The following is a 26,473-nucleotide window of genomic DNA, read 5'->3' as shown; positions in this document are numbered from 1 at the left end:
GTACTAATTCTTTCTGGAATGTTTGATAGAATTCACATGTGAAGCCGTCTGGTCCTGGACTTTTCTTTTTAGGGAGCTTTTGAATAACTAATTCAATCTCTTTACTTGTGATTGGTTTGTTGAGGTCGTCTATTTCTTCTTGAGTCAAAGTTGGTTGTTCCTGTCTTTCCAGGAACCTGTCCATTTCTTCTAAATTGTTGTATTTATTAGCGTAAAGTTGTTCATAGTATCCTGTTATTACCTCCTTTATTTCTGTGAGGTCAGTAGTTATGTCTCCTCTTTCATTTCTAATCTTATTTATTTGCATCCTCTCTCTTCTTCTTTTTGTCAATCTTGCTAAGGGCCCATCAATCTTGTTGATTTTCTCATAGAACCAACTTCTGGTCTTATTGATTTTCTCTATTGTTTTCATGTTTTCAATTTCATTTATTTCTGCTCTAATCTTTGTTATTTCTTTCCTTTTGCTTGCTTTGGGATTAGTTTGCTGTTCTTTCTCCAGTTCTTCCAAGTGGACAGTTAATTCCTGCATTTTTGCCTTTTCTTCTTTTCTGATAAAGGCATTTAGGGCAATAAATTTCCCTCTTAGCACTGCCTTTGCTGCGTCCCATAAGTTTTGATATGTTGTGTCTTCATTTTCATTTGCCTCTAGGTATTTACTAATTTCTCTTGCAATTTCTTCTTTGACCCACTTGTTGTTTAAGAGTGTGTTGTTGAGCCTCCATGTATTTATGAATTTTCTGGCACTCCGCCTATTATTGATTTCCAACTTCATTCCTTTATGATCCGAGAAAGTGTTGTGTATGATTTCAATCTTTTTAAATTTGTTAAGACTTGCTTTGTGACCCAGCATATGGTCTATCTTTGAGAATGATCCATGAGCACTTGAAAAAAAGGTGTATCCTGCTGTTGTGGGATGTAATGTCCTATAAATGTCTGTTAAGTCAAGTTCATTTATAGTAATATTCAGGTTCTCTATTTCTTTATTGATCCTCTGTGTAGATGTTCTGTCCATTGATGAGAGTGGTGAATTGAAGTCTCCAACTATTATGGTATATGTGTCTATTTCCCTTTTCAGTGTTTGCAGTGTATTCCTCACGTATTTTGGGGCATTCTGGTTCGGTGCGTAAATATTTATGATTGTTATGTCTTCTTGTTTAATTGTTCCTTTTATTAGTATATAGTGTCCTTCTTTGTCTCTTTTAACTGTTTTACATTTGAAGTCTAATTTGTTGGATATTAGTATAGCCACTCCTGCTCTTTTCTGGTTGTTGTTTGCATGAAATATCTTTTCCCAACCTTTCACTTTCAACCTATATTTATCTTTGGGTCTAAGATGTGTTTCCTGTAGACAGCATATAGAAGGATCCTGTTTTTAAATCCATTCTGCCAGTCTATGTCTTTTAATTGGGGAATTCAGTCCATTGACATTTAGAGTTATTACTGTTTGGATAATATTTTCCTCTACCATTTTGCCTTTTGTATTATATATATCATATCTGTCTTTCCTTCTTTCTACACTTTTCTCCATGTCTCTCTCTTCTGTCTTTTTGTATCTGACTCTAGTGCTTCCTTTAGTATTTCTTGCAAAGCTGGTCTCTTGGTCACAAATTCTCTTAGTGACTTTTTGTCTGAGAATGTTTTAAATTCTCCCTCATTTTTGAAGGACAATTTTGCTGGATATAGGAGTCTTGGCTGGCAGTTTTTCTCTTTTAGTAACTTAAATATATCATCCCACTGTCTTCTAGCTTCCATGGTTTCTGCTGAGAAATCTACACATAGTCTTATTGGGTTTCCCTTGTATGTGACGGATTGTTTTTCTCTCGCTGCCTTCAAGATCCTCTCTTTCTCTTTGACCTCTGACATTCTAACTAGTAAGTGTCTTGGGGAACGCCTATTTGTGTCTAATCTCTTTGGGGTGCGCTGCACTTCTTGGATCTGTAATTTTAGGTCTTTCATAAGAGTTGGGAAATTTTCAGTGATAATTTCTTCCATTAGTTTTTCTCCTCCTTTTCCCTTCTCTTCTCCTTCTGGGATACCCACTACACGTATATTTGTACGGTTCACATTGTCCTTGAGTTCCCTGATACCTTGTTCAAATTTTTCCATTCTTTTCCGGATAGTTTCTGTTTCTTTTTGGAGTTCAGATGTTCCATCCTCCAAATCACTAATTCTATCTTCTGTCTCTTTGAATCTATCATTGTAGGTATCCATTGTTTTTTCCATCTTTTCTACTTTATCTTTCACTTCCATAAGTTCTGTGATTTGTTTTTTCAGTTTTTCTATTTCTTCTTTATGTTCGGCCCATGTCTTCTTCATGTCCTCCCTCAATTTATCGATTTCGTTTTTGAAGAGGTTTTCCATTTCTGTTCGTATATTCAGCATTAGTTGTTTCAGCTCCTGTATCTCATTTGAACTATTGGTTTCTTCGTTTGACTGGGCCATATGTTCAATTTTCTGAGCGTGATCCGTTATCTTCTGCTGGCGTCTGGGCATTTAGTCAGATTTCCCCGGGTGTTCGACCCCACAGGTTGAAAGATTTTTCTGCGCAGTCTCTGGGTTCTGTTCTTCCTATCCTGCCCAGTAGGTGGCGCACGTGGCACACGCCTGTCTGTGGGTTCCACCAGCGAAAGTTGCTGTGGGTCCCTCAACTCTGGAAAACTCTCGCCGTAGGGGAGGTTCGGCAACCGAAGCGTCTTGGAAGAATGCCAGCCGGCCCGGGGTTCCAAACGCGGGGAGGGTCGCCGGCTGTCGCAGCACAGGAGAGCGTCCGGCCAAATTAGCTAGTCGGCCCGGGGCACCAAGCGTGGCGTGAGGGCGCCAGCTGTCGCAGCCCGGGAGAATGCACTGCTCCCAGCCGACGGGGGAGTCACGTGTTTGGAAGGGATCCCCCGGTCACTGTTCTCCGCAGTCTGGGGATTTCCGACCCAACTATCTCAGTTGTTCCGGGGGGCCTCGTTTGGTGGGGGCACCAGCCGCCGCGGCCTAAGGGGACCGCCTGTCCAATTCTACCAGCTGGCCTGGGAAGGTGGAAGGGAGGGACTCCGGTCGCTTGCTGTCCCACCCAGGAAAGCCCGTGCCCCTTGGTGATCTCACCGGAGCTGGTTCTCCCAGATAGTCAGCCGTTCCAGGATGGGGTACGCTGTCCCTTTGATCTCCCTCGTGGCTCCGGGAGCTGCTCTGTATTATCTCCACTCCCCCAGTAGTTGTTCTGGAGGAGGAAAGGTGAGGGCGGCAAGGCTGTCGAGGCTGGTGGCGGAGGAGCACGGTGAAGGCGGGGGAAGAGGGCACCGTGTTGGTTGGAGAGCAGCCGGAGCAGGAGGGGGAGGAGGGGGGTAGGGAGGTCGGGCGGCTCGGCTGCTGCGGGGCGCGTGCGCCGCGCGGCGGTCCGGCGGGGAGAGAGAGGGGGTAGGGAGGTCGGGCGGCTCGGCTGCTGCGGGGCGCGTGCGCCGCGCGGCGGTCCGGCGGGGAGAGAGAGGGGGTAGGGAGGTCGGGCGGCTCGGCTGCTGCGGGGCGCGTGCGCCGCGCGGCGGTCCGGCGGGGAGAGAGAGGGGGTAGGGAGGTCGGGCGGCTCGGCTGCTGCGGGGCGCGTGCGCCGCGCGGCGGTCCGGCGGGGAGAGAGAGGGGGTAGGGAGGTCGGGCGGCTCGGCTGCTGCGGGGCGGGTGCGCCGCGCGGCGGTCCGGCGGGGAGAGAGAGGGGGTAGGGAGGTCGGGCGGCTCGGCTGCTGCGGGGCGCGTGCGCCGCGCGGCGGTCCGGCGGGGAGAGAGAGGGGGTAGGGAGGTCGGGCGGCTCGGCTGCTGCGGGGCGCGTGCGCCGCGCGGCGGTCCGGCGGGGAGAGAGTCAATTGCAAACCTTTTAAAAATATGGCTTTATTACTTTTATGCATATGTAGTAACTGGATTTAGGTTAAAAATCTTTGACCTAGTAGAAGATGTATTTCTAGGAGCACATAGGATATGCTATATGATTAACCTATTGAAGCACCAGCTAGCACCGTGGGCTCAGCCTCCATCAGTTAGGTTGCCTGTAAATGTGGACAAACTCCTAAAATGCTTGTTTCATTCCCTAGACAAGCACACTCTTAAGTAATTGCATTTCCACTGGACATTTGCTTAACAGGTGCCTTTTCTCATAAATGCCAAAATAAAACAAGTCAGCCCAGTCCAAATGGCCACATATTTTGAATAATAGAGGTCCAAAAATAAGATTTTATTGTTCCATGTTTTGTTATAAAAGTTAAAATGAGTCCTGCTTACCTCCTTCCGGAAAGGATCAATTAAGGCAATAATTGAAGGGTATTTGTTGATCAGATCCACATACAGGTCAACCATCTCAGTCGCATTTTTGTATGTTCCCATCATCACTTCATACTTCCCTTTACTCTGATATGTTGAAGGAAATTATTAAAGGATAAATGGTGACTTCTTCAAATGCTAAAGACATGATTCAAATTCAGGTAATCTTATACAAGATTGGAAATCGATTCTTTTTTGGGGTCACATTCAGCTGGGAAATCTTTTCATTTTACTTCAAATATCTGGAAAGTATTAACCTGGGGGAAATCAAGTCACTGTTTAAAGTGAAATAGCTGTGCTTGTTCAGATGCCCATTCCCTGTGATGCCCCACAGAGCTCCTGCCACTGGCTTCAGATGATGCCTTCTTCACCAACACCAGCAGGTACAGGGGGAGAGGAACAATGTCTAATTTAAGTTTATGATGTGGTGCTGGGATACCCAGCTGCCTGGGTAGATGGACGACACCATACATTTATCAAAGGACAAATCGAGGAGCAGTGCAAAGTTGCCCACCCACTAGAACCCACCGTCTTCCAGCTTGTGGTGGACAAATCATCTGTTCCACCTACTGTGAATGTCCTAGAATATGAAGCCAGGGCATATAGTTTCTGAGACACTAACAACCAATATGAACTGTCTGGTGACTTATGTGAAGACATTTCTTTCTCAGGTGGTGTCATGGTTAGGGACATGTGTCGACTTGGCCAAGTTGTGGTACCTGTTTATCTGATTGGGCAAGTGCTGGCCTGTCTGTTGCAATGAGGACATTTCATAGAATAGGATCATGATCACATCAGCTGCATCCACAGCTGATTCCATTTGTAATCAGCCAAAGGGGAGTGTCTTCTGCAATGAGTGATGCTTAATCTAATCACAGGAAGACTTTTAAGGAGGATTCAGAGGAGACAGGTACCATTCCTGCTTTGGCTGGTGAGCCTCTCCTGTGGAGTTCGTCCAGACTCTCCATCGGAGTCGTCGGCTTCACAGCCTGCCCTGTGGATTTTGGACTCTGCGTTCCTGCAGTCACATGAGACACTTTTATAAATTTTATATTTGCAAGTGCTCCCTGTTGATTCTGTTTCTCTAGAGAACGCTAACTAATACAGGTGGGATGTAACTTCTAGTCGTAACAATATTGTCTTGAAGGTGGAATTTGAGTGTAACCCTATTCTTTTGAAGCCTGGGAAGTTCCCAGGTCATTAAGTATAGAAGTAAAGAGGGATGAAGGATCTAATGTTATTCAGCGAAACAAAGCACCTTTGCTCCCACATCTGTTCAGGGGCAGCACCTGGGATGGACATAAATATATATTTTTTCTAACCGATAAAAAGTACAGCTTTATTAAAGCAAAAATTTTAAATCCACATTGTTTCCAATATAATTTTTCATTTTAATAAACTACCGTTTATACGAGTAAATGAATGTGGTAATAATATCCCTGAAGGTATACTTTTATAATATTCAACAGAGCAAGCCACTGTCAACATTACTGAAAAGAAGTTCTGCCTTGCTTTTTTATGTGATGAAAGATTCAAATTGTATTGAAAAAACTCTGTGAAAATATAAGATTTTTATTCTTGTTAGAATATTTTAGAAATATTTGTGATTATGACATTCAAGGTATTCATCTCCATGAAAAAATAAATTCAAAAGGGAAAGTATGCTAAGTTAAGCCTGAGGAATGGGTCTCCTGTGAGTTTAACAGATATCCTTTAATTTTTTTCCAATTAAAACAAATGTGATGCTGAAATTTTTGGATTAGTGAACACTGAATGAATTGGTGTTTTTCATATTGCCCAATGCAGAAATGAATATAAATACTTTGTTATTAAAATGAAGATGATTATTCTGATATGTATATACTTTTGGTATATAAAATAATGTTGTTGTAGGCATATCAAAAGTTATAATGCAAGGTTAAAAAAAAAGGATAATGACAAAAAGACATCTGGGATATTTAGGTCCTGGGAGAGAGGTGGAATGGAGCAGTGTGGCTGTTTGGTTTGCTAATGCCTTCCTGCTGCCGCTGCTAGAATGAATTCCATTGAAATTAAGCAGGTTCCTAAGAAGTCCATAATTAAAGGGATTTTATGGTTTTTTCCCCCATATTAAAAAGCAGTAAGAACTTTAACTTCCAGAATGTGAAGCTTAAAAATCATGTCTTGTCATTGAGGAAATGCTAATGACTTTGAAGTAACATTAGTGTAGGAATTATTTGATATTAAGCTAATATTATACATTTTACTGATGAAAAGCAATAAATACCCATTCTAGCTAGCACTAGGCAAGTCAGCATATTCTTAGTTCTTGGTACATGTTGTTGATGAAAATGTGCAATTATTTTTCTTAATGGTATGCCTAGGAACCAGTCGTTACCCATGAGGGTTGGAAATTATTTTAAACATTCCTTTATGTGCTTAGCTTCCTTTGAAAAGTAAAAGTACTTTTAGAAATCAGCCAGATTCAATGTTCGTATATACTGTTCAAAATTTCTTCTGAGGTTAACATAAGAATCGCAAATTAAAGCAGAATCCTATTTATTTATATCTCCTGAATTTGACATTAATTACCAAGTCACTATAAATGCCTAACAGTATGCTGGGCATTTTCTAAGATGTAGACTGAGCATTTGTGTCTTTGAAAATGGGAAGTATGTTTATGTGTCTGAGACAGAAAATTTCTAAGAGCTTTCCTAACATACCAGTTTTCCCAGTTTAAAGGTTAATTGTTGGTGCATTATCCCAAAGAAGTGAGGACTGCAACGCTTTGTTATGAACTTTTTGCTGCTTGGTTTGAGTTTTCCTTTCTCTTTATTAAATAACTCCCTCCAGTAAGTTATAGCATAAACTTCAAAAAACCACATTTCTAGATGGGCTTATTGAGTCACAGTTATAATTGATCTACTTTTCTTGCTTGACGAATTCAGCATTTACCAATCGATTGTATGCAGCAGAATAAACTAGTTTGCTAAATTATCTTTCAATAGCTCTCATGATTACAATGTAAGCAACCCATTTTAAATAATTTCTATCACAGAATTTTTGTATGTGATTTTACTAAGAAATTTTCTGTTATTAATTGTTTGAATGAAGTGATTATGTTATTCTCTGGTCATTGATTAATTTGACTTTCCCAACTCCATTCATAGGGGGCCGTGTCATGCAATAGTAATTTAAAAAAAAACGATAGGGTCTGTTTGGAAAATATTCAGTTTGGCTCATCTTTTGTATGCTAATTTAAAAATAATGGAACCGTCAAAAGCAAAAGTTGTAGAAACTTACATAGTCCATCAGCTCATGTGCAGCACAGTTGATGGCTAGATGCAGATTTATTCCCAGTTCCAGCCCCAGGCTCGCACAGATTCCTTGTATTAGTAGCAGTGGCTGCTCTGTGGTGTCATAGTTAATGGTTAAACAGCCAAGATGGGACATCTTACCGGTGATCTGCGGCTGCAAAAGGACAAGAGCATGATCAAGGTGCTTAGGACGTTCTGTGATAGGCACAGTTCCTAACCAGACACGGCTCTGGGAAGAGGAGGTCTTTTGATTCTCCATAAATCCTACTTCCAGGTCCCACTCACCTCTTGTGTCTTTTGGGCACATGATTTGTCTGTAGTATCTGGAAGTAACTTTGCTACTCCTGAGCTTTTCAAGTTTGACCTGGAAGCACCCTTTACCCTCTTCGCCAGCTCTGCTGTTATACAGGGGCCTAACTCGAGTCACAGCCACCGGGTGGGTGAATGTCCACGCTCTTGCTGGACATGTCCAGCCTGCCTGTCCTCTTCCTCAATCCCTTCTGCAAACCTGCCCTCTCCTATATGTCATTATCCTTTAAAGGACATGTCTTTTTAGGCTCAAAATGCAACCCTTACTCGGAAAGGCTGTATTTTAAAAAGAATTGACGACTTCAGCTAAAAGGGTGCAGCACTGAGGAGGAATTTCAGTGAAAGAGGATTTGGGGACCCAAATGACCCAAGGGAAAGGCAGCCATATGCCTCTATTGCAAGGTCAGCCTTGATGTGGCCTTACCGTAAATTGCTACTATGCAATTGTAGTATAAGGTGAGGCAACATCAGTGATTCTGAGGACTTAAGGTTTGTAGGGATGTGTGTGTGTGTGTGTGCACGCATGTGTGTTTACCAAACTCAAGCACAAACATGAACCCAGGTATAGATATTCCATTTTTACTGGTGATAGCACCAGCTAATTTTAAGAACCATTCAGTATTGTTAATGTCAATGAGAGAGACTTTTAATTCAGCAAAGGAATAATTGTGTATCAATTGAAGAATTTCATTACCGATGCTTCTAAATTATGAAAACATCACTAAATTCTAGATAAAAATCTAAGTGTTTCACATAAATATTTACTCCTTTTGTCAATTTGATGAAGAAGGTACTATTACTGTCTCTGTTTTCAGAGAGTTAAGTAATTTGGAACAGATTTTAATCCAGGCAGTTTGACTACTGAGTCTCTGCCCATAAGTGGTCCAGCTGCCTTTCTAGAATCTAGACTCTCACTTGTTTGTAGCAGGAAAAAGAAGTAAAGCTGGTCACAGGGAAGGGGCTGATCTTGATCTAAGTTAACTTCTCAGAACATAAGATGCCCTTGTTGGAACCCAGGGGACAGCAGTGAGGTTGGATTACCTCTTCACTATTTCCTACCTCTCTTGCAAGACCTGGGAGTGCTTTTCTCATTCCAGCATATACAAATGTCAAGTATTTTACTTACTGCTTCTTTTATTCACATATCTCTCCTCTTTCTCCCAATTTTGAGAAGAAACGTAATTTTGATCTTTACCAAGACCTCTCCTATTTTTAGTGTCCCTTCTTGCTGATGACTTCAGCAGGCTCTAGACCCTGACCTCAGACTTAAGAGACCAAATATCGCAGGTGCGGCCCCTCTCCCTCATTTACATTATCTGCAGGTGCTTCCACTTATAGTGTTGGAAGTTTTAGCACGCAGGAGGTGGATCTAGCAGAGCGCTTATGATCATCAAAGGGACCAACTGACCAGGTCCAGCCAGTCTCCCAAGGCTCTCGCAGCCTGCGTGGCTGATTTGTCTATTTTCCAAGGAGGACGTATAGCCCGACTCTCCAGACACAACCTGAATTCTGGCCATGGTTCACTTGAAACAGGGTTTCAGTGCCTTTGGTGGACCAGGCAGAAGGAATGGCCATCTTTTTGTGCCTTGACATTCTCTCTTTGGTAGTAGTAAAATTAAAATCTAAAATAGCCTTTATGCCTTTCAGTTACTTATCAGAGAATCAACTTCCAAAACACCTCACCTATAGGGTTTCAAGTATAATCCTATTACCCTATAAATGCTTTGCTGAGCTCTCCAGCATTCCAAATGCCCAGATAACTAGCAGCTTTACTGGCCAGGCAGCCTGCTGCTGGGCTCAATTATATTCCAGATCTGCGGAGTTGCCTTGTTAGGTGCTCTTGGAACAAAATCACAGTATAATCTCCAATTGCCTTCACCCTGTTTTGGAGCAAGATGACCATGGGAGAGGATATGGGACAGGGAATATGTAAATTGGGTCTTACAGAAGTGTGGCAACAAATAAATATATATACTTACTTGACCCCTTTTCCCTCCATTATGCCCTTTTTTCGTTTCTGCTTTTGGAGGAAGGGGCTGTGGAATGGAAGACAAAAACCCATCACTCGATATTTGCAGACATATCTGTGGCAGCAAGCAGAGCTTCAGTCCCTCTGTCCTGTCGGCTGCCTGGGGGCTAGGTCAGTCCCTGCCCATCACATTCTTACCCACACATGTGTTGGGATGATGTCAGCCACTCCCTGCTTTTATGAACCCCAAATTATTTCTCATATTCTGGCACATGTTCCCATTTAGTCCATCCATACCTTCTGCCCCCAATCACATTTCTAGTCCCATAAATGGAGTCTTCCTTGGCCATGTACTGAGCACCAGGTGTGCAGGCGTTTTCCCAGGCCCTCTCCTAGGGACGAGGGTGCCTTTAAGACATAGCAGCACTAGGATTGGCTCCTATGGGGCTAGTACAGGATTTGGGATATCCTCAGGGCGCAAATGCTTTCTCCTGCAAAGGTGGATTTGACTTTGGAAATGGCCAAAGGTCGTAACATCCAGTCAATCCTGTGGGTGTAATGCCATTTGAGGTTAAAAGCGAAGGTAAGTCCTAAGAAGGAGTTCCCACAATGTTTGGGGGGCAATGATCCCATACTTTAGCAAGTATTTTATCTTTTAAGTGATGCATTTTAATGCCCACCACTTACTGGCTGTATAAACTGGGGGGCATGAGTGTCGCGATATACACTTAAGTACGTGCAAATGCATTATCCTGCTTCTTTAGCCATGGAGTGAAAGTACTCGTACTTAGTATCCCCTGGAAAATATAACATACTTAGGAAGCAAATCGATGTGCCAGGCACGAGAGCTACAGTGTAAATAACACACCCAAGGGAGCTTGCAGTCCAGGGAGGCAGACAGGTGCCAGCTAGCTATGAGTGAGAAGCCTGTTGTAACAAGGGAAGATGGTGCAATGGGAATGCCGAGCAAGGGGACGTTGTTTGTGTAGAAGATCGGGGAAGCAGGTCTGAGGAAGCTGACACGTGGATGAAGAGTGGGGCTGAGCCCTTTGGTAAAGAGGAGCGCATGTATGAAGGCCCCGAGCTGGGAGCGTGGTCCCAGGAGCAGTGAGAGAGCACCCCCAGCGAGCGGTGAACATCTGGGCTGGAGCAGTGGGTGAGCAGTAGATCACCAGGAGGACTACGCTGAGGACTTTGGACTTGAACCTAAGGGCAATGGGAAGCCATGTGATACAGTCAGGTGAAGAGGTGCAGGATCCCCTGAAGCGGCTCAGCTCAGAATGGCAAACACTGAAGAATACTGGTGGCTTTCATTAGTATTGACTTTCTCCTGGTTTTCCTGTCTTTGCAATGAGATATTAAACTTCCTGAGGGCAGGAACTCGATGCTTATCCCTGTGGCATAGAACATGGGGCCTTGTACCAGCAATAAATAACTGAGAGAAACACCCAATACCAATTTTGGTTTCCTAATTTTGACAAACGTACCATGGGTAATGTATCCTGTTGACACTGGGGGAAACTGGGTGAGAGGTATATGGGAACTATCTGTATGAATTTTGCAACTGTTCTGTAAGTCTAATATTATTCCAAAATAAAAAGGATATACACACACACATTTATATACACACATTTTAAAGCCCCGCCCCCTCCCCAAAACTGAATCCCACTTCTAGAGGCTGAGGTCCAGACCTATTGTATTCCTGGGCACTGCTCTAAAGAGAATATGATAGGATGACCAATGATTCCCATAGCTGCCTCCCATCCTGCCTGGTGACTTCCCCAGAGAGGGCAGCCTGGCCAAGCGCCCTTGTATGCCCAATGCCAGGCTTCCAACATAGGCAATCTGGCTACAAAGTCTGCCCCTTACCCACTATGCCAAACTGCCTTTCACATCCCAGAGGCCAAATCCTTTATTTCTTTTCAAATCCTAAGGGATCATCTTTGCATAGAGCCAGATGCCTCAGAAATCAAAATGAAATTAATAAAAACCATTAGAAAAAGGATCTATAGCCAATGATGGAATGTATAAACTTGGTTCATATGGGAAGCCCAAAGCAAATGAATATATTTCCCTTATGAATAACAACAACTTTGATTTAATTTCATAACAAGCTACAAGTTGGATATTAAAAGATGTACAAGTCTGTATCAGTAACTGGTCACCAAAGAATCTCTTTACATACCATTTCAATTGTTTTGTTAATGTGTTTCTGAATTTCCAGGAGCATCTCCACACCCTGTAAATAGAATAACCATAATCTTCCGCAACTGTAGTCTAGAAATTTTAAATAGAAAACATATGCCACACATGACTATTTCTAGCACAGATTATTTGTAGGGTCCATGGCTAGTGGGCGACACGCTCTACAAAATCAGACCCCTATTTTCATTCGGCTGAGTATGAATGAGAGGCTTGCCTCCTCAGTAGTCTCTCTTCACTGTAGGGAACTGATTGGTTTTGTTGGTTGGAGCAAATTTAACTGCATTCTCATTCACAGTCTCCGACCAACCTGGACAACCTTCTTACAAATACATGTCATTGGTCATCAAGAGGTTAGAGTCATTGAGTCAGTGTAAATTCATTGCCACTTAAAAAAACTGAAAATATATTCTGATGGTGGGGTCTATGTATGAAGACAGGTCAAGAATGACACATTAAGTGTTCTGGTACCCAAGTAATGCGATATTAACCAAAGGGAAGATCCTCACACCAGGCTCTGAAATTCCAGTCTTTCACAGCTGATAAATTGCAAGTTAATGATGGTTTTCTTTATAAAAGAATTCTTATCATAAAGAAATCTCAAGTTTTTCCACATGGTGATTTCCACTACCACACATAAATTATCCCTCAGTTTATTATAGGAAAAAAAAAGGCTTCCTGTACTTTTCCTGAAAATGTACACTGCTGAACATGGAATATTGTGTTCTCTGTAATGCCCATTAGTAGAATATTTTATCAGGACTTAAAGAGGCATATTGATTCATTCAGGCCACTGAAGAAACAACACAGAGAACATGCCTCTGAGCAGTGAAGATGTGATTTAGGATTCATTCGTTCCATAAATATACATGGCATGTCTCTTATGTACCAGGTAAGCTACTGGGCCGTGGAATTGCTATTTAACAGAGTGGGCTGTTAGGAAAGTGCCAGCTCCTACATACTGCTGCCATAGTCATAAACCAGGAATAAAGATAGCCCAACTCCCCCAAATAACAGCCCCCCAGTACTCTCGAAGCCTGCCAAGTCACTTGCCCATGTCTTCTCTGTGAGTCACTAACTAGAGTAAATGTTCTAATGAGTCAGATGTCGCATGTGGTCTAAATGGGTTCTCTTTTGTTTAGGGTCTTGACTTGCCTCCCACCAGCCATGCTGATTTCCTAAAATGTTTATTCTCATTTTCTATTTAATTCCCTCTTCCTTGACGTCATAAGCCTTGGGGACCACGCTACACTAAAACTCACTGACGATGCTACGTGTGTGTTTTAAGACAAAGCAGCTTGAGATAATGTAAGGTACTTGTTTGGCTGTTAATCCAGGATGGGGTATGCAAATCACTTCTTTCATTAAATTCAGTTTCCCAGGAGATGACTTCCCACAGCTGATCATAGATACCATCAGCAAAGGTATAGTTAGCTTTTTCTGCTGTTCCTGAAATATAAGAAAAGCAAGGGAAACTGAGAAACATGATTCATTCGTATTGCGATTCTGCTGGGTTCTCATAATGGAATATAATAGATACGTACCTGCCTGTGCTTCAGTAATGCAATATTTAAGTAGAGAGGATTATTGCCCAGCATGGCACTTGTCTTGGCAACAGCTAGCGACACAGCCCCAATGGCCATGCTTCCACTGAGTACACGTTCAACTGGTTCCGCAGGTGTAATGGGTTTCTCTACAATAATATCATTTCTCCCTGGGGTGGGGGGATAACATTGTTAAAAGGTCCCTTTTAGGAAGTTTGACTATAACAAAACTATTCTTTTAAATGTTTTCATTGCAGATGCGAAGGTCCAGCAAAAAAGATGAAAGCTGAGGTTGGGAAAAACCTATTCTCTGCATCAACTCTTAAGTCTTCTGTTTGATTTCACTCACTACCCCTAATGCTCAAATAACCCTCAGCCATGGATTTTGCTTCATTAAGAAATTCTGCGCCATTCACTATTAACTCCTCCAACAATCCCGTGAAGTGTGTGTTATTATCCCATGTTCAGATATAAGTAAACTGGGGCTTAGAGAGGTTAACAGAATTGCCCAACAGCTAATGGTGAGTGGATAGAGAGGATTTGCACAGTCTTCAAACCTCAAATCCTTGTTTTGCTGTATTTCAGCACAGCTGCTACACGACCAACTTTCTGTTGAACAGCTCTTCATGAGCACGTCTAACTTGCTCTCTTTCTTCCCAACCCAGACCAATGCCTTATTCTGTGTTGATGATCTTTAGCAATGCCTCCCAGATCTAACCATCCATCCAGAAATCTTACCCATCTCCCTGATCATAGGCTGTCAGCCACACACCCCCTATCTGATCAGGTACCAGAGCCCATCACATAATCTCTGTTCTCCCTCCTTTCCTCTTCCTCCCCACAGCTACTGCCCTGGGTCAGGTCCCCAGTGGAGATAAAATATTTAAGCACCTAGCACATAATGAGTGCTTAGCAAATTACTGACCCCTCCTGCTTCTCCCCTTTTCTTAAGTCCTACGTCCTCTCATTCAAAAGGAACAAATGGCACATCCATGGGTGGCTTCTACCTAATAACTTGGTAGTGGCCAGCCCAGGTCTCCTAACAGAAGACTGGTCTCATATAATTCTTTTGCCATTGGCAATCCCTTCCCCTCTCTGTTCCTCAGCACCTGAAACTATGAAATAAGAGATCTTGTCTCTTTGGTCCCTTCCTGGTTCTGGTGCTCTTTTATTCAACGAACCCACATGGACTTGGTATTTAGTTTGTATCTCACATTGTGCTGGACACTGGCAATGCCAAGTTAAATGAGTCACAACTCATACCCTTAAAGAGCATGCACTAGTTGGGTAGACACACTGTTCCAATACTAGCAGCAGTGCAAAAATTAACATATTGGAGGGGCTGAGGCCTGCAATCTGGATGGAAGGGGTGGAACAAATGGCTGTGTTGCTTACATGATATGCTTTAAAACAGCAAGGCTTTTCACAGAAATTTTTATTAATATATAATATCAGACTGACCAAATGCTGGTTGTCCCTATCAAGGTATATAAATATTCTTTCTAGTATGAGCTAATAGAAAATTGTAGTTGTGTGTTTTGTGTGTGTGTGTAGGGGGTGTTAAAATTTCTCTCATGCCACCCACCCCTTGCATTGCCACTGCTGAGTGAAGTATGATAAGTGATTAGGGTGGGATGAAGGGAAGTCCTGCTCTCCCAACACAGCAGACTTGGCAGGCTTCGAGAGTACTGGGGGGCTGTTATTTGGGGGAGTTGGGCTATCTTTATTCCTGGTTTATGACTATGGCAGCAGTATGTAGGAGCTGGCACTTTCCACTACCATGAAGTGGCAGGGAAGACGGATGGCACATGGCTGGAGCCCAACCTGGGTCAGCAAAGAGACTTGGGAAGGCAGTCCAAGCTTCATTCTTCCTCACACACTTGCCACTAAAGGTTCTGCAAGATGACAAGCCACCAACCTTGCTTTTGTCCTTTCTTTTTTGCAGGAGGTGGAGGTAGAACTGGTGGTAGAGGTGAAAGTATAGGCACTACTACTGAGTCTTCGGTGCTCTTTTCCAATTCTCTTTTCTCCTTCTCTTCTTGTACTTTATTTTCAAAGAATATCCTTAATAGCAAGAAAAATATGATATTACAATGGGATAGTTAGGAATATTGCTCTGTAATTTTGTTCATGCTTTGGTGCAGACCCCACTATATTTCAATAATTTATTTTGCTTTTTTTTTTAGCTACTTAAGAACAAACCAGCTTCAGTTTCCAAGGTCGGAAATGATTATGTTGTTATAAAACTGTGTTTAAGAACTGAAATTAATTTTGGCCTGGAAATAAATTTTTAAAGAGCTCAGATGCTCGTTTTTGAAATTGTGTGATCCCTGTTTGCATTGTGAAAGTAAAATTTGAAGGCATAATTTGGTTACGGCCTTTGGGTTTTCTTTTTGAATAAGTGACCATCAAAAGACAAATGAGGGGCCTGGAGTAGGAGCCATTGCTGCAGGAAAGGGTCCTGCAGAGCCTAGCAGTCAAGATGTGTGACCTCATGGAGGACCAGACAGCAGAATTCAAGGAGGGCTTCCAGCAGTGTGACTGAACAGGTGGTAGCAAGATCCGGTAGCCAGCGTGGGGACATAATGAACGCCCTGGTCTAGAACCCCACAATCACCGAGACGCTTATGGTCTTGTGGAACCCCAAGAGCGATGAGATGAATGTAAAGGTGCTGGACTTGGAACACTTCCTGTCCCTGCTGCAGACTGTGGCTAAGAACAAGGACCAGGGCAGCTACGAGGACTATGCTGAAGGTTCAAGGATGTTTGACAAGGAAGGGAATGGCACTGTCATGGTTGCAGAAATCCAGTATGTCCTTATTACAGTGGGTGAGAAGATGACAGAAGAAGTAGAGATGCTAGTGGCAGGACATGAGGACAACAATGGTTGTACTGACTATGAAGAGCTTGTCCATATGGTGCTACACAGTTGAAGACAGCCCTTTCTATATCCCCAGAGCCCATACCTTTCCTGTCTGAGACCAGCCCTGAAGGGCTCCTAGGCTCTCTTGTCACAGCACCTTTCCCATCCTGGTTCTCTTGGATAAGATTTGCCAACAGCATTCACCAAATAAACTTGCTCTCTGTGCTCTAGCCCACCCCCAAAGAAAAGAAGGAAAAATGAGTCAAGAATAGCCACTGAAAGATAGCACTATATGTACTTCATGGCTTCTTTTCTTTTTTTTTTGGCTTAAACAAATAGTTAAAAAAAACTTGGAGAAATCCAGCTTGGGTTGTTCACATGAAATTTCAGCCCCCAAAGAAAGAGAAGAGACTAAAATCTTCCCGAGCAAACACAGAACAAACACTTGGGAATCAGATTTGCATCTGACTTGTCAATAACCCAGATGCCAAGAGGACACTGCCTTTGATGTCTGGAGTGAAAGTGATTCCAACCCAAGGGCCTATACTAAGCAAACTATCCACCCGAGGGCAGAGTCCTGACATTTCCACACATGTAGGAACTCAAAAAATTGACATCCCAAATCCCCCTTCTCATCTTACTTTTAAAGGATGTATTCAGTGAATCAAGAAAAAGGAAGATATTGGATCCAGGAAACATTATGAAGGGAAGGCATCTCTGCAGTAGGTCTAGAAAAGAAGCAGTCCAGATAGGAGGTTTGAAGAGGAGAACTCCAGGAAAAAAGGAATGCACTAGAATAGAAAGTATGACTGAGCATGGAAAAATCTAGGGATCTGATAATGGCAAATAAGACCAAAAAAGGAAAAAAGGGAATTTTAAAAATGGCATTTAGCAAACCCAAGGAAACCAAAAACTATAAAAAAGATTTTTTACAACAGTAAACATGCTCCAACTCTGAAGCAAACTGAAAAGTGATGTTATTCACAAGTGAGCACATGATGATGCTTAACAGGATCCATTTGACCTTCGTATGGCCCAGAGGGTGGTGGTGTTGGCACTGGGCCTGCACAAAAAGGAAAAGTTCTCTTAACACAGGGCCTGGCTGGGCCTTGAATGATGCTTACATAGCCCTAGGAATGCAAACACTTCCTTGGTTTTCAAATTTTAGCATCAACCTATAGACAAAGCATGGAAGGCTTGGTGGCTGCTGCAGGATCGAATGTCAGCATTAGCAGCTGTGGCTCTATGCAAGGACACGAACAGCTCAGGAGGTGGGAGCTGAGGGAGTGGGAAGGGGGCAGGATATCTTCTGGGTTATTGACCTGACCCTTTTCCTGAGAAACTTTTATTGACTCCTAAGAAAATTCTAAGCATGAAAAGAGGCCAAAAGACTTTAAGGAATTGCACACAGTAGAATTCTTTTTTTTTTTGTATGCTGTATGGCAGGGTCACATTTCATTATTTTCCCAGGTGAGTATCCCATTACTGGAGCACCATTTGTTGAATTTGTTTTTTGGGAAGCGCATGGACCAAGAATCGAACCTGGGTCTCCCGCATGACAGGCAAGAATTCTACCACTAAACTACCCTTGTACCGCCCCCTGCCCCCACAGTAGGATTTTAATCACAGAGTCTGCAGAAGGAAAAAAAACACTATTTTCTGCTAAATTTTGCTACTTTAACACAATGCTTCTTAAATGGACTTCCCAACCCTACCCTCCAGATGCCACAGACCTGTTTTACTGATAGGTAAAATGGAAAGAAAATGGATGCACATTTCTATTTCACATTTGTATTTCAAAGTGGGAGAGTCACCTGAGCACCTGATCCACCTGGGCCTGGTTAGAGGGTGCGATGCCCTGAAGCTCCTGGGTGATTGCCTCGTTGACCCACTGCACGGCGGTGCTGACGGCATCCTTCCTTTCCAGCTCCTCTGCGTCCACCTGCTCAGGCAGAGCATCCTCATGCACTTCAAAGTGGGACGAGATCACCACGGAACATATGTTCTGCAAATAGCACGGACGTGCTCTATGTCTTCCCCAGCTCTCACAGCCAATAGGAAATTGAATTAATCCAGCTTTTAATATGCAGGATATTTTCTCACCAATTTCAAGCGGAAAATGAGAATATATAATTTTCTTTGAGTATTTCTATAGCTGTTCAAACATTGTGAAGCCCAACTCCAAGGAACATTTAAAATTATTACCTCGTTAAAATCCCCTTATAAAAACCTTACATTGAGCTTCATTTTTATCACTACTTCTCCAATAAATAGCTAAAAGAATACTAACAGATTTCATCACAATTATTCTCTGCCTGGTGAGTGTAGCAAACTAATGTCTAATAGCAAATATGTATGAATATAACCTACTAAAATGAATTTTCCTTATGTAGATCAGCATACATATACATAGATCTATATAAACTTATATATCAAACTAATCTATATCAAAATACATTTGATCACATTAATTATGTCAAAGCTTAAAACTGTTTTCCTCATTTCCTTTCTCCATCTTGGGTCATTGCAGGTAGCTTGGCACATTTGTACTGGAGTTACATTTAGAGACAGAAAAAGCCAGCAGGGCTGATGGTATGACTCATGTTTTATATATATGACTAGCAATGAATAGTATTTATAAATATTTCACAAATGCTGAATTTCAAAACATTAAGATAATTTTTTATGGTTTAGACAAGAGTTACTAATCAATGCTGTGGGGGGAGGGAGGGAGGCGGCCAGGACATACTGAAGAAGGCACTTAAGCTGTCTCATACCTTGGCAAAATTTTGAATGGTGCAGAATATTTCCACTTGCAGTGTCGGAAGCCCCAGTCCATCCAGGACGTTTTTCCCCACTACTCTGCATATGGTGGGAGGCTTTGCAAGTTTAGAAAAGCAGTTTGCCTTCAACACAAAGCACAAAAATCACAACAGCACCTCTAATTTATCTTTAAAAGGTCATTCGTATTTACTCTTTTTAGTTTCTACTAAATTCTCCCTGAAGGTCATTTCTGGTGCCAGGATTAGACTAATAGCTCTGTGGGACCTACCCTTCCCCAAAGTGCTGAGATTTGAATCAGCCTGATGCCAAGTCTCTAGTACATGTTGTTTTACGAACTCTCAGAAGAAATATACATACATTTATTTAAGGCCCTGTGTTACCATTTAGCAACCCTTCTTAGAGTCAACTCAACTCACTAACGTACCTTTGTCGGTTTGAAATGTTGTGCACCCTAGAAAAGCCGTGTTCTTTCATCCTCATTAAATATTGTTGGGTGGGATCTTTTTAAAGTTGTTTCCATGGAGATGGGACTCACCCAATTGTGGGTGGGACCTTTTGATTAGGTGATTTCCATGGAGATGTATCTCCACCATTCAAGGTGAGCTCCTTACTGGAGGCCTTTCAGATGGAACCATTTTGGAAGTAGTGTTAGAGCCCACACAGCCAGAGACCTTTTGGGGATGCAGAAGGATAATGCCCCATGGAAGCCTTATGAAATGAAAATCTGGGAGAGAAAGCTAGCAGACATTGCCGACTGCCTTCCCAGCTGACAGAGGTATACCAGATGGCATCAACCTTTTTTGAGTGAAGGTAACCTCTTATTGGTGCCTTAATTTGGACATTTTCACAGCCTTAGAACTGTAAACTTGTAACGTAATAAATTCTATTTATAAAAGCCATTCCATTTCTGGTATATTGCATTCTGGCAGCTTTAGCAAACCAAACCTCTATCCCTCTGTCCAAGAGATAGTAATTAACTGGTCTCTAGAACACTATGGTGTATTCGAACCTAAGAAGTCTGAAGTGGGCCAATCGTTATTGATATTGCAATAATATTTACTGATTTGATTCTTTAAATATGTAATCTAATGATTTACCGATATTGTCAAGGTGAAGTCATATGCAGCAGCTGTAACTCACTTACCACCAGTCTGTGTATGATCCTACATGCTCAAAGAGGATTATTGGGAACCTCAGTAATAGCAGTTTCATTGATGTGGAAAAGTAGAAGCCATTTAGAAGTGATCAAAGGGAGAGAATGAAGAAAGAGAATGAAGTTGAGGTAGAAAGTTCACTCAGGGAGTTAGAGGAGCTAGGAGAGAACAGGAGAAGGAAAAGTGAAGACAACCCCCCTTGCCCTCTTCATTACTATATAGTATTGAGCTCTTTGTTTCACTTAGCAGACATCTGATCTTTCAGTTCAAAATCCAACTTCAGGGCGGGCCGCGGTGGCTCAGCGGGCAAGAGTGCTTGCCTGCCATGCCGGAGGACCCCGGTTCGATTCCCGGCCCCAGCCCATGTAAAAAAAAAAAAAAAAAACAAACAAACAAAATATAATAAAAACAAGAAAATGTTTAAAGATGTTTCCCTTTCTTCCTCCCTTCCTTCCTTCCATCCTTCCTTCCTTCTCTGTCTTTCCTTCCCTTCCTCCCTCTAAAAAAAAAAAAAAAAAATCCAACTTCAGTTTAGGTAACAGGTACTCTCACACTCAGCAATGTGCCAGCTCAGAGGTGGTACCCCAACAGAATTAAGGCAAAAGCCAATTTTCAAGCCATTTATGCATTTTAGGGATGGTGATTTGTATATTACAGCAATGTGCCAGCTCAGAGGTGGTACCCCAACAAAATTAAAGCAAAAGGCAATTTTCAAGCCACCTATGCATTTTAGGGATGGTGGTTTGTATATTATAGTGCTCAGTGCATAAATAAATTTGGATGGAATCAGAAGCAACAAAAATATTACCTAGCTTATACTCAGTGTATTATAGTGAGTTCGATTCAACAAGTACCAGGCCCCTTCAGTGTGCCAGATATTGCGTCATAAGAGGAAAGGAACCAACAGTTTTTGGGTGTGTCCAGTGGCAATCTTAGATGGCTAGAACAGCTGGGGCTGACTGGGTATCTTTCTCCCATCCTGGAAGTATCAGATCTTCTGGAGCCTCTCTCTACATGATCTCTCTTTCCAGCAGGGTAAACAGGCTTCCACACAGCATGATGACTAGCTTCCAAGAGGAAGTGTTCCAAGAGGATGAGCATTTATTAAGCCTCTGTTTGCATTATGCTTGCCAAGGTCCTATTGATCAAAGCAAGTCTCATGGCCAAGTTGAGTCCATGTGGGCACGACTTGCATAAGAGTGTTCAGACTGGAGAGAGGGCTCATTGGGAACCATCAAGGTACACAGCTAATAAGTGTCAGAGCCAAGAATCAAATCTCCATCTGCTTGATTCCCTAGTTAAAAACTTTTTCAATCATAAGTTGAACGACGAAGGAATAAACAATACTGCTGTTGACTACAGGGGTCATCCCCATCCCTGAATTCCTTTAATACATAAGAGAAGCAGAGAGGAAAAGGTATTTGAGTCAAATGTTGGAGGATTTACAATATTTCAAGGGCAGACTAGGGGAGAAGTCAAGGGCAAATACTTTAGGTAGAGCGGGACAGGATAAGCTAACAGGATGGAAGTGGGAAACTTTGGCTTTGTGGGGAATAATAAGTGATGCAATGTGGAAGTGGTGAGGGATAAGCCTGTTGTCAGAGTAGGGACCCAGTACTCGAATCACACATGTGAAGCTGTTGGAGCTCACTAAGCGGTCAAAGGGAAAGCACAAGAAGGTTCTCATCCAGAGATGATGGTCAGGCTGGAGTATTAGGAACATGCTCTGGGAACACTGTGCAGGATGGACTCCGTAGAGGGAGACAAGGTGAAAAAAAGGATTGCTAAAACTCAGACTGTGATTATGAAGATGAAAAGGTGAGTGTTTTCCCCTGTGCTTTTGTCCAATTCCTGTATATCTCCAAAGTACAAGCCCAAACTATCCTGGATACCAAAACCTACAGGGATCTTCCCCCTCCAGGAATTCCTTTAATAGGTATAGTAATCTCTCTCCCAATCTAGCATGCAATCATATATCACCTTATCTTTTTCTCCAATTATTTTATCTATCAGTGGCTTTTCTCCCCAACCAAGGTTCCTAGAGAGCTATACAGACCACTGTCTCAGCTGCCCTGACAGACTTGGAAGAGCATTACACTGGGAAACCAGAAACCAAATTTTCTAGCCTTAGCTTTTGTGCTCAATAGTTGTGGGACTGGCCAATTACTTTGGACTTGGTGTCTTTATAAAATGAGGAAGTTAGATTAGATAACTTGCAAGAATTTCTCTAACATGAGATACTGGGAAGAATGGAATTCAGAGTTAGGCGTTCATTTCACGAACAGTTCTGAGCGCCCACCAGATAAATCATTCACTTTGCTATGTACTAGGGTCGCAGACCTTGTTTGGTTTCTGCTTCCATCACTCACTGTGTCCCTTGCACAAATCATTTAAATTCACTGAGCCACAGCTTCTTTATTTGTAAAACAGGATTCACAATTTTCATATCATGGGGTGGTTCTAAGGATTAAGTGGCATAACATAAGCAGCACAGCACAAGGGGCTTAGTAAACATCTCATCACTCCCTGCCCCCAAACATACAACCTCGATGTATAGGCCATAACAAGAAGAAACGATCATTGCAGGGGCATCCTCTATAACAACTGCCTTAACAAGATGTTGGCTTTGAACGCTTACAGCACATCGTGCCTCTTCATGGCACTTAAACACTCAGCTTGATTTTGTAATATTATCTCCTTGCTTTCCCTCATCACAGTGCAAACTCCTACCAGTCCCAAGCACACCGCCTTCCAGATGGCAGGTGTTGTGAAAACACCTACGGATCTGGACTTGAAAAAACACCTTTGTTTCCACTGCTCATTGCTAAAGACTAAATAAGTTATGTGCCAGATAGCGAGCTGGGCACAGGGACTAAGGAGGTGATAAGGAAAGGGCCCAGCCCTTAAAAGGAACTCACATGCTAGCTAGTGAGGCAGGCTCGAAGCATTACAATACACGCAGAAACTGCTACAGGAACATTTAAGAACGATGGAGTGGGGAAGGCTTTGATCTGAATCTTGGAGCTTAGACAGGAGCTGGTAAGGTGGGACGGGCATCCAGGCAGAGTAGGGCGCACATGGCAAGGAGTTGAGACCTGAAATCGGACTGAAACCCGCATGCACCAGGAGTTGGCAAGACATTAGGTCCCAGGCCAAGCTGGAACAAATGCCAGCGCGCTGGCCTTCACCCCCTAGGCAAAAGCAGGGTGGTAGGACCTCCTTCCCTTCTGGTGCTTTCTTCCCACTACTTTCTCTCACGAACATCCTCCTTCCCCTCTCCAGACCCCCACCCTCCGCCAAGATAAGTGCCTCGTCTCTCAGCTAACCGGCAACCCGTAGCTCTCCAACCCCGCGGTGGCAGGGTACGCATGCGCGACTGCGCAGCGCAGGCGCACCGAGTTGCCGCAGCGCGGGACGGGGGGCGGGGTTGGAGGGAAGAGGATGCCCGCCCCAGGTCCCTACCAGGTGTCCGTAGACGTCGGCAGGCTGGAGGTAGAAGGTGGAGTTGAGCATCTCTTCCAGCCTGCGCGGAACGTCGTTCTGCTGGTAGTACTCCATCGCCTGCTGCTTCAGCTTCTGCAGCTCCCTAGTGGTCCCACAGCTGCGGCCGCCGCCTTCTTCCCCCATGGTAGGAGATTTAAGGCTACAGAGGGGGTTAGACTGGGGCCCGCGAGCGTCCTTCCTGTCGCTAGGCAACGCCACGAGAGGCTGCCTCCACATCTCGCGAGGCTTCCAGCACTAAATTACTCCTGCGGCTGGAGCTTCGCCCCTCTTCCCAGGGTAGCTAATGGCTTCTCCGACTTGTCCCTCCCCTGTCCCTGAGGGATTGGGGCTCCCACCTTTCGGGAGAACAGCGCTCTCCCAGCTTGATTTTTCACCACATTTCCCGACGATTTTGCAGATGGGGAAACATCTGTCTGCTGAAGTGCTTTTTCGGTTTCGGAGCGCTTCCTCGGCCCTCAGCTGGGTGGCGACTCGCCCCCTCGCGGAGCCCTAGCGGCGGGAGCTCCGGCTTCCAGCTGGGCACGCGGACCTCGGGGAGCGCGCAGGGTTCCCCGTGGCCTGGAACTCGGCCGTCCCCCCTTCCCTTGTTCATCGCGGTTGGAGAGCTCCCCCGGATGCGACGGCGGTCCAGAGCTCAGGGTGTCCTTACTAAGCTGTGGAGGCCCCAGGGATTCATTCATTCAGCCAGTTTTGGTCAACTACCTGCTCCGAACCAAACACGGTGCTAGGCTGGGTATACTGTGATGTCCAGGGGAGAAAAGTCTGCGCTCCCTTCCCTGGGAGATTCGTGGGCGTGAAATGAAGGAAAACCAGTGTGGTCCGAAAATACTTGGGGCGAACCTTAAGAGGTGGTTAGGGTATGAACAGGCCTAGAGGTGGGGGATGGAGGACTATCATAGGGTTGTATTCCCTCTCAACCTTCAGAGGCTGCTTGTGCCCTTCCTTTTAAAATCCAAAATGTCCTGCTTGATTTCACTACACTTGCCAGGTGTTCTGTGTAATTATAGAACTTAATACTGTGTGCGCTCTGCCCTAGACACTCTACTGCAAGAATAGGCCGAGATGGGCAGGATGTTATTGTTCTTATCTTAGCTGTGTGTGTTTCTGACATAAGCAGATCACTTAATCTATGCATCACTGTGCTCATCTGGAAAACATCTTACTCACTCTCCCTGCTTCAGAAGTCATTTAAGATAAAAGGAAGTGAGTGAAAGAACTTTGGAAAGTTAATTTCCGATGCATGTATGGATATGGCTATAAGTATATTTCCATTCCATTTTTGTGCCTTTCCTCAATCCGGCTGGGTGGATGAAGGTGAACACCCACCTTGTAGTGCCTGGGCTGAGTCCCACATCTTCAAAGAAGCCATGCTCTACCCCCAGCCAGTCTTTCCTTTCCTCTGAACTCCTTTCCCACTTGGAAAATGGGTCGCAAAATTCAGTCCTCAGGGATATGTTGAATCATCTGACATTTTAGTGGAAGATTGAAAGTATCCTGGGCTGGGACCACCATATTTCTATAACCCCTTGGCCTCTAAGCTCCATAAGGGCAGGGACTTGGTCTGTCTTGTCCACCACTGCATCCCCAGTACGTTACCTGGCAGAAGAGCTATTCAATAAATATTTGTTGAATGAATGAATAGGTTTTGCCTATAACATGCTCAGTAATTATTTGACTTACAACAAAATGTTTTGACGTTGAGTAAATGATGAATGTGTTCACCATTCTGGCTGGAACAAAGGATTTATTTGCTTTTCAGAAATAGTTTAGAATAAGGATGGAAAAGTAGCCTGAGGCTAGACTGTGAAAGGGTTTGAATATCATTCTGTAAGAGTCAGAAGCAACCACAAATAGCTGAATATAGGATGGTGTCTTAGTTTGCCAGGGCTGCCAATGACTGATACCACAGACAAATTGGCCTAAATGACAGGGATTTATTGTCTCACGGTTTTGGAGGCTGGAAGTTCAAAATCGAGGTGTTGGCAGCATGTGCTTATTCATGTCTGTACTGTTCTGATGGAAGCTTACCGGCAAGTCCTAACTCTGCCTCTGTCAGTTGCTATCTCTCTGCTGATGTATCTCCTACTTCCTTGTTCAAATTTCCTCTGCTTATAAGGACCCTAAGCATACTAGATTAAGGTCTACCCAGATTTAATTTGGCCCTTTCTTAATAGGATATTTGAAGATATTGCTTATAATGGAATTCCCATCCGTTAGACTGAGGTTTAGGACTCGAGCATATTTCTGTGGGGAACATGATTCAATCCATAACAGATGGGCCAGGTGGAAGTACTGTTTTAGGAAGTAGATTGGTAGCAGTAGGTAGGATTGATCAGGGTGGTAGTATAGCAAAAGCAGAAGATCCAGGTAGGAAATAATAAAGAAGGAAAGACCAAACTATAATGGGAAGAGAAGGATGAGAGGAATAATAGGGAGGATGGAAAGGGCTTTGAGTAACTGGTTGTGGGGTTAGGGAACCAAAGATGGCTGAAGAGGATGAATGTAGACATCTGTCAAGTTGACAGAAATAGGATAAATGAGTTATTTGGTTTTGA

At 43.4% G+C, this 26,473-nt stretch overlaps 2 protein-coding genes and 1 pseudogene across 8 annotated transcripts in view; 2 read left to right on the top strand and 1 right to left on the bottom strand.

Moving 5' to 3' along the window:
- ENO4 (enolase 4) overlaps nt 1-24,449 on the bottom strand; it is a 91,351-nt gene extending 66,902 nt beyond the window's left edge. For 2 of the 7 annotated variants that reach the window (XM_077126146.1, XM_077126144.1), the window contains exons 1-10: nt 23,877-24,448; nt 19,254-19,382; nt 18,291-18,520; nt 15,532-15,677; nt 13,614-13,783; nt 13,387-13,518; nt 12,053-12,106; nt 9,878-9,934; nt 7,576-7,743; nt 4,255-4,380 (exon numbers count right to left, since the gene is read on the bottom strand). In XM_077126146.1, coding sequence (XP_076982261.1) covers nt 4,255-4,380; nt 7,576-7,743; nt 9,878-9,934; nt 12,053-12,106; nt 13,387-13,518; nt 13,614-13,783; nt 15,532-15,677; nt 18,291-18,520; nt 19,254-19,382; nt 23,877-24,134 — 1,470 coding nt within the window. In that variant the 5' untranslated portion in view covers nt 24,135-24,448. Of the gene's footprint in view, nt 1-4,254; nt 4,381-7,575; nt 7,744-9,877; nt 9,935-12,052; nt 12,107-13,386; nt 13,519-13,613; nt 13,784-15,531; nt 15,678-18,290; nt 18,521-19,253; nt 19,383-23,876 lie in introns of all 7 variants that reach the window. The other 5 variants (XM_077126143.1, XM_077126148.1, XM_077126145.1 and 2 more) reach the window with 5 other exon arrangements.
- Nucleotides 16,096-16,546, top strand: LOC143654584 (myosin light polypeptide 6 pseudogene; annotated as a pseudogene).
- HSPA12A (heat shock protein family A (Hsp70) member 12A) overlaps nt 23,833-26,473 on the top strand; it is a 188,761-nt gene continuing 186,120 nt past the window's right edge. The window contains exon 1 of the mRNA XM_077126140.1: nt 23,833-24,042. Within this exon, the coding sequence (XP_076982255.1) occupies nt 24,040-24,042 (3 nt within the window). The 5' untranslated portion in view covers nt 23,833-24,039. The remainder of the gene's footprint in view (nt 24,043-26,473) is intronic.

This window comes from Tamandua tetradactyla, chromosome 13 (assembly GCF_023851605.1).
Source record: "Tamandua tetradactyla isolate mTamTet1 chromosome 13, mTamTet1.pri, whole genome shotgun sequence".
NCBI classification, from domain to species: Eukaryota; Metazoa; Chordata; class Mammalia; order Pilosa; family Myrmecophagidae; genus Tamandua; species Tamandua tetradactyla.
The sequence above is the reverse complement of the archived record's forward strand: the minus strand, read 5'-3'. Positions and strand labels throughout refer to the sequence as shown.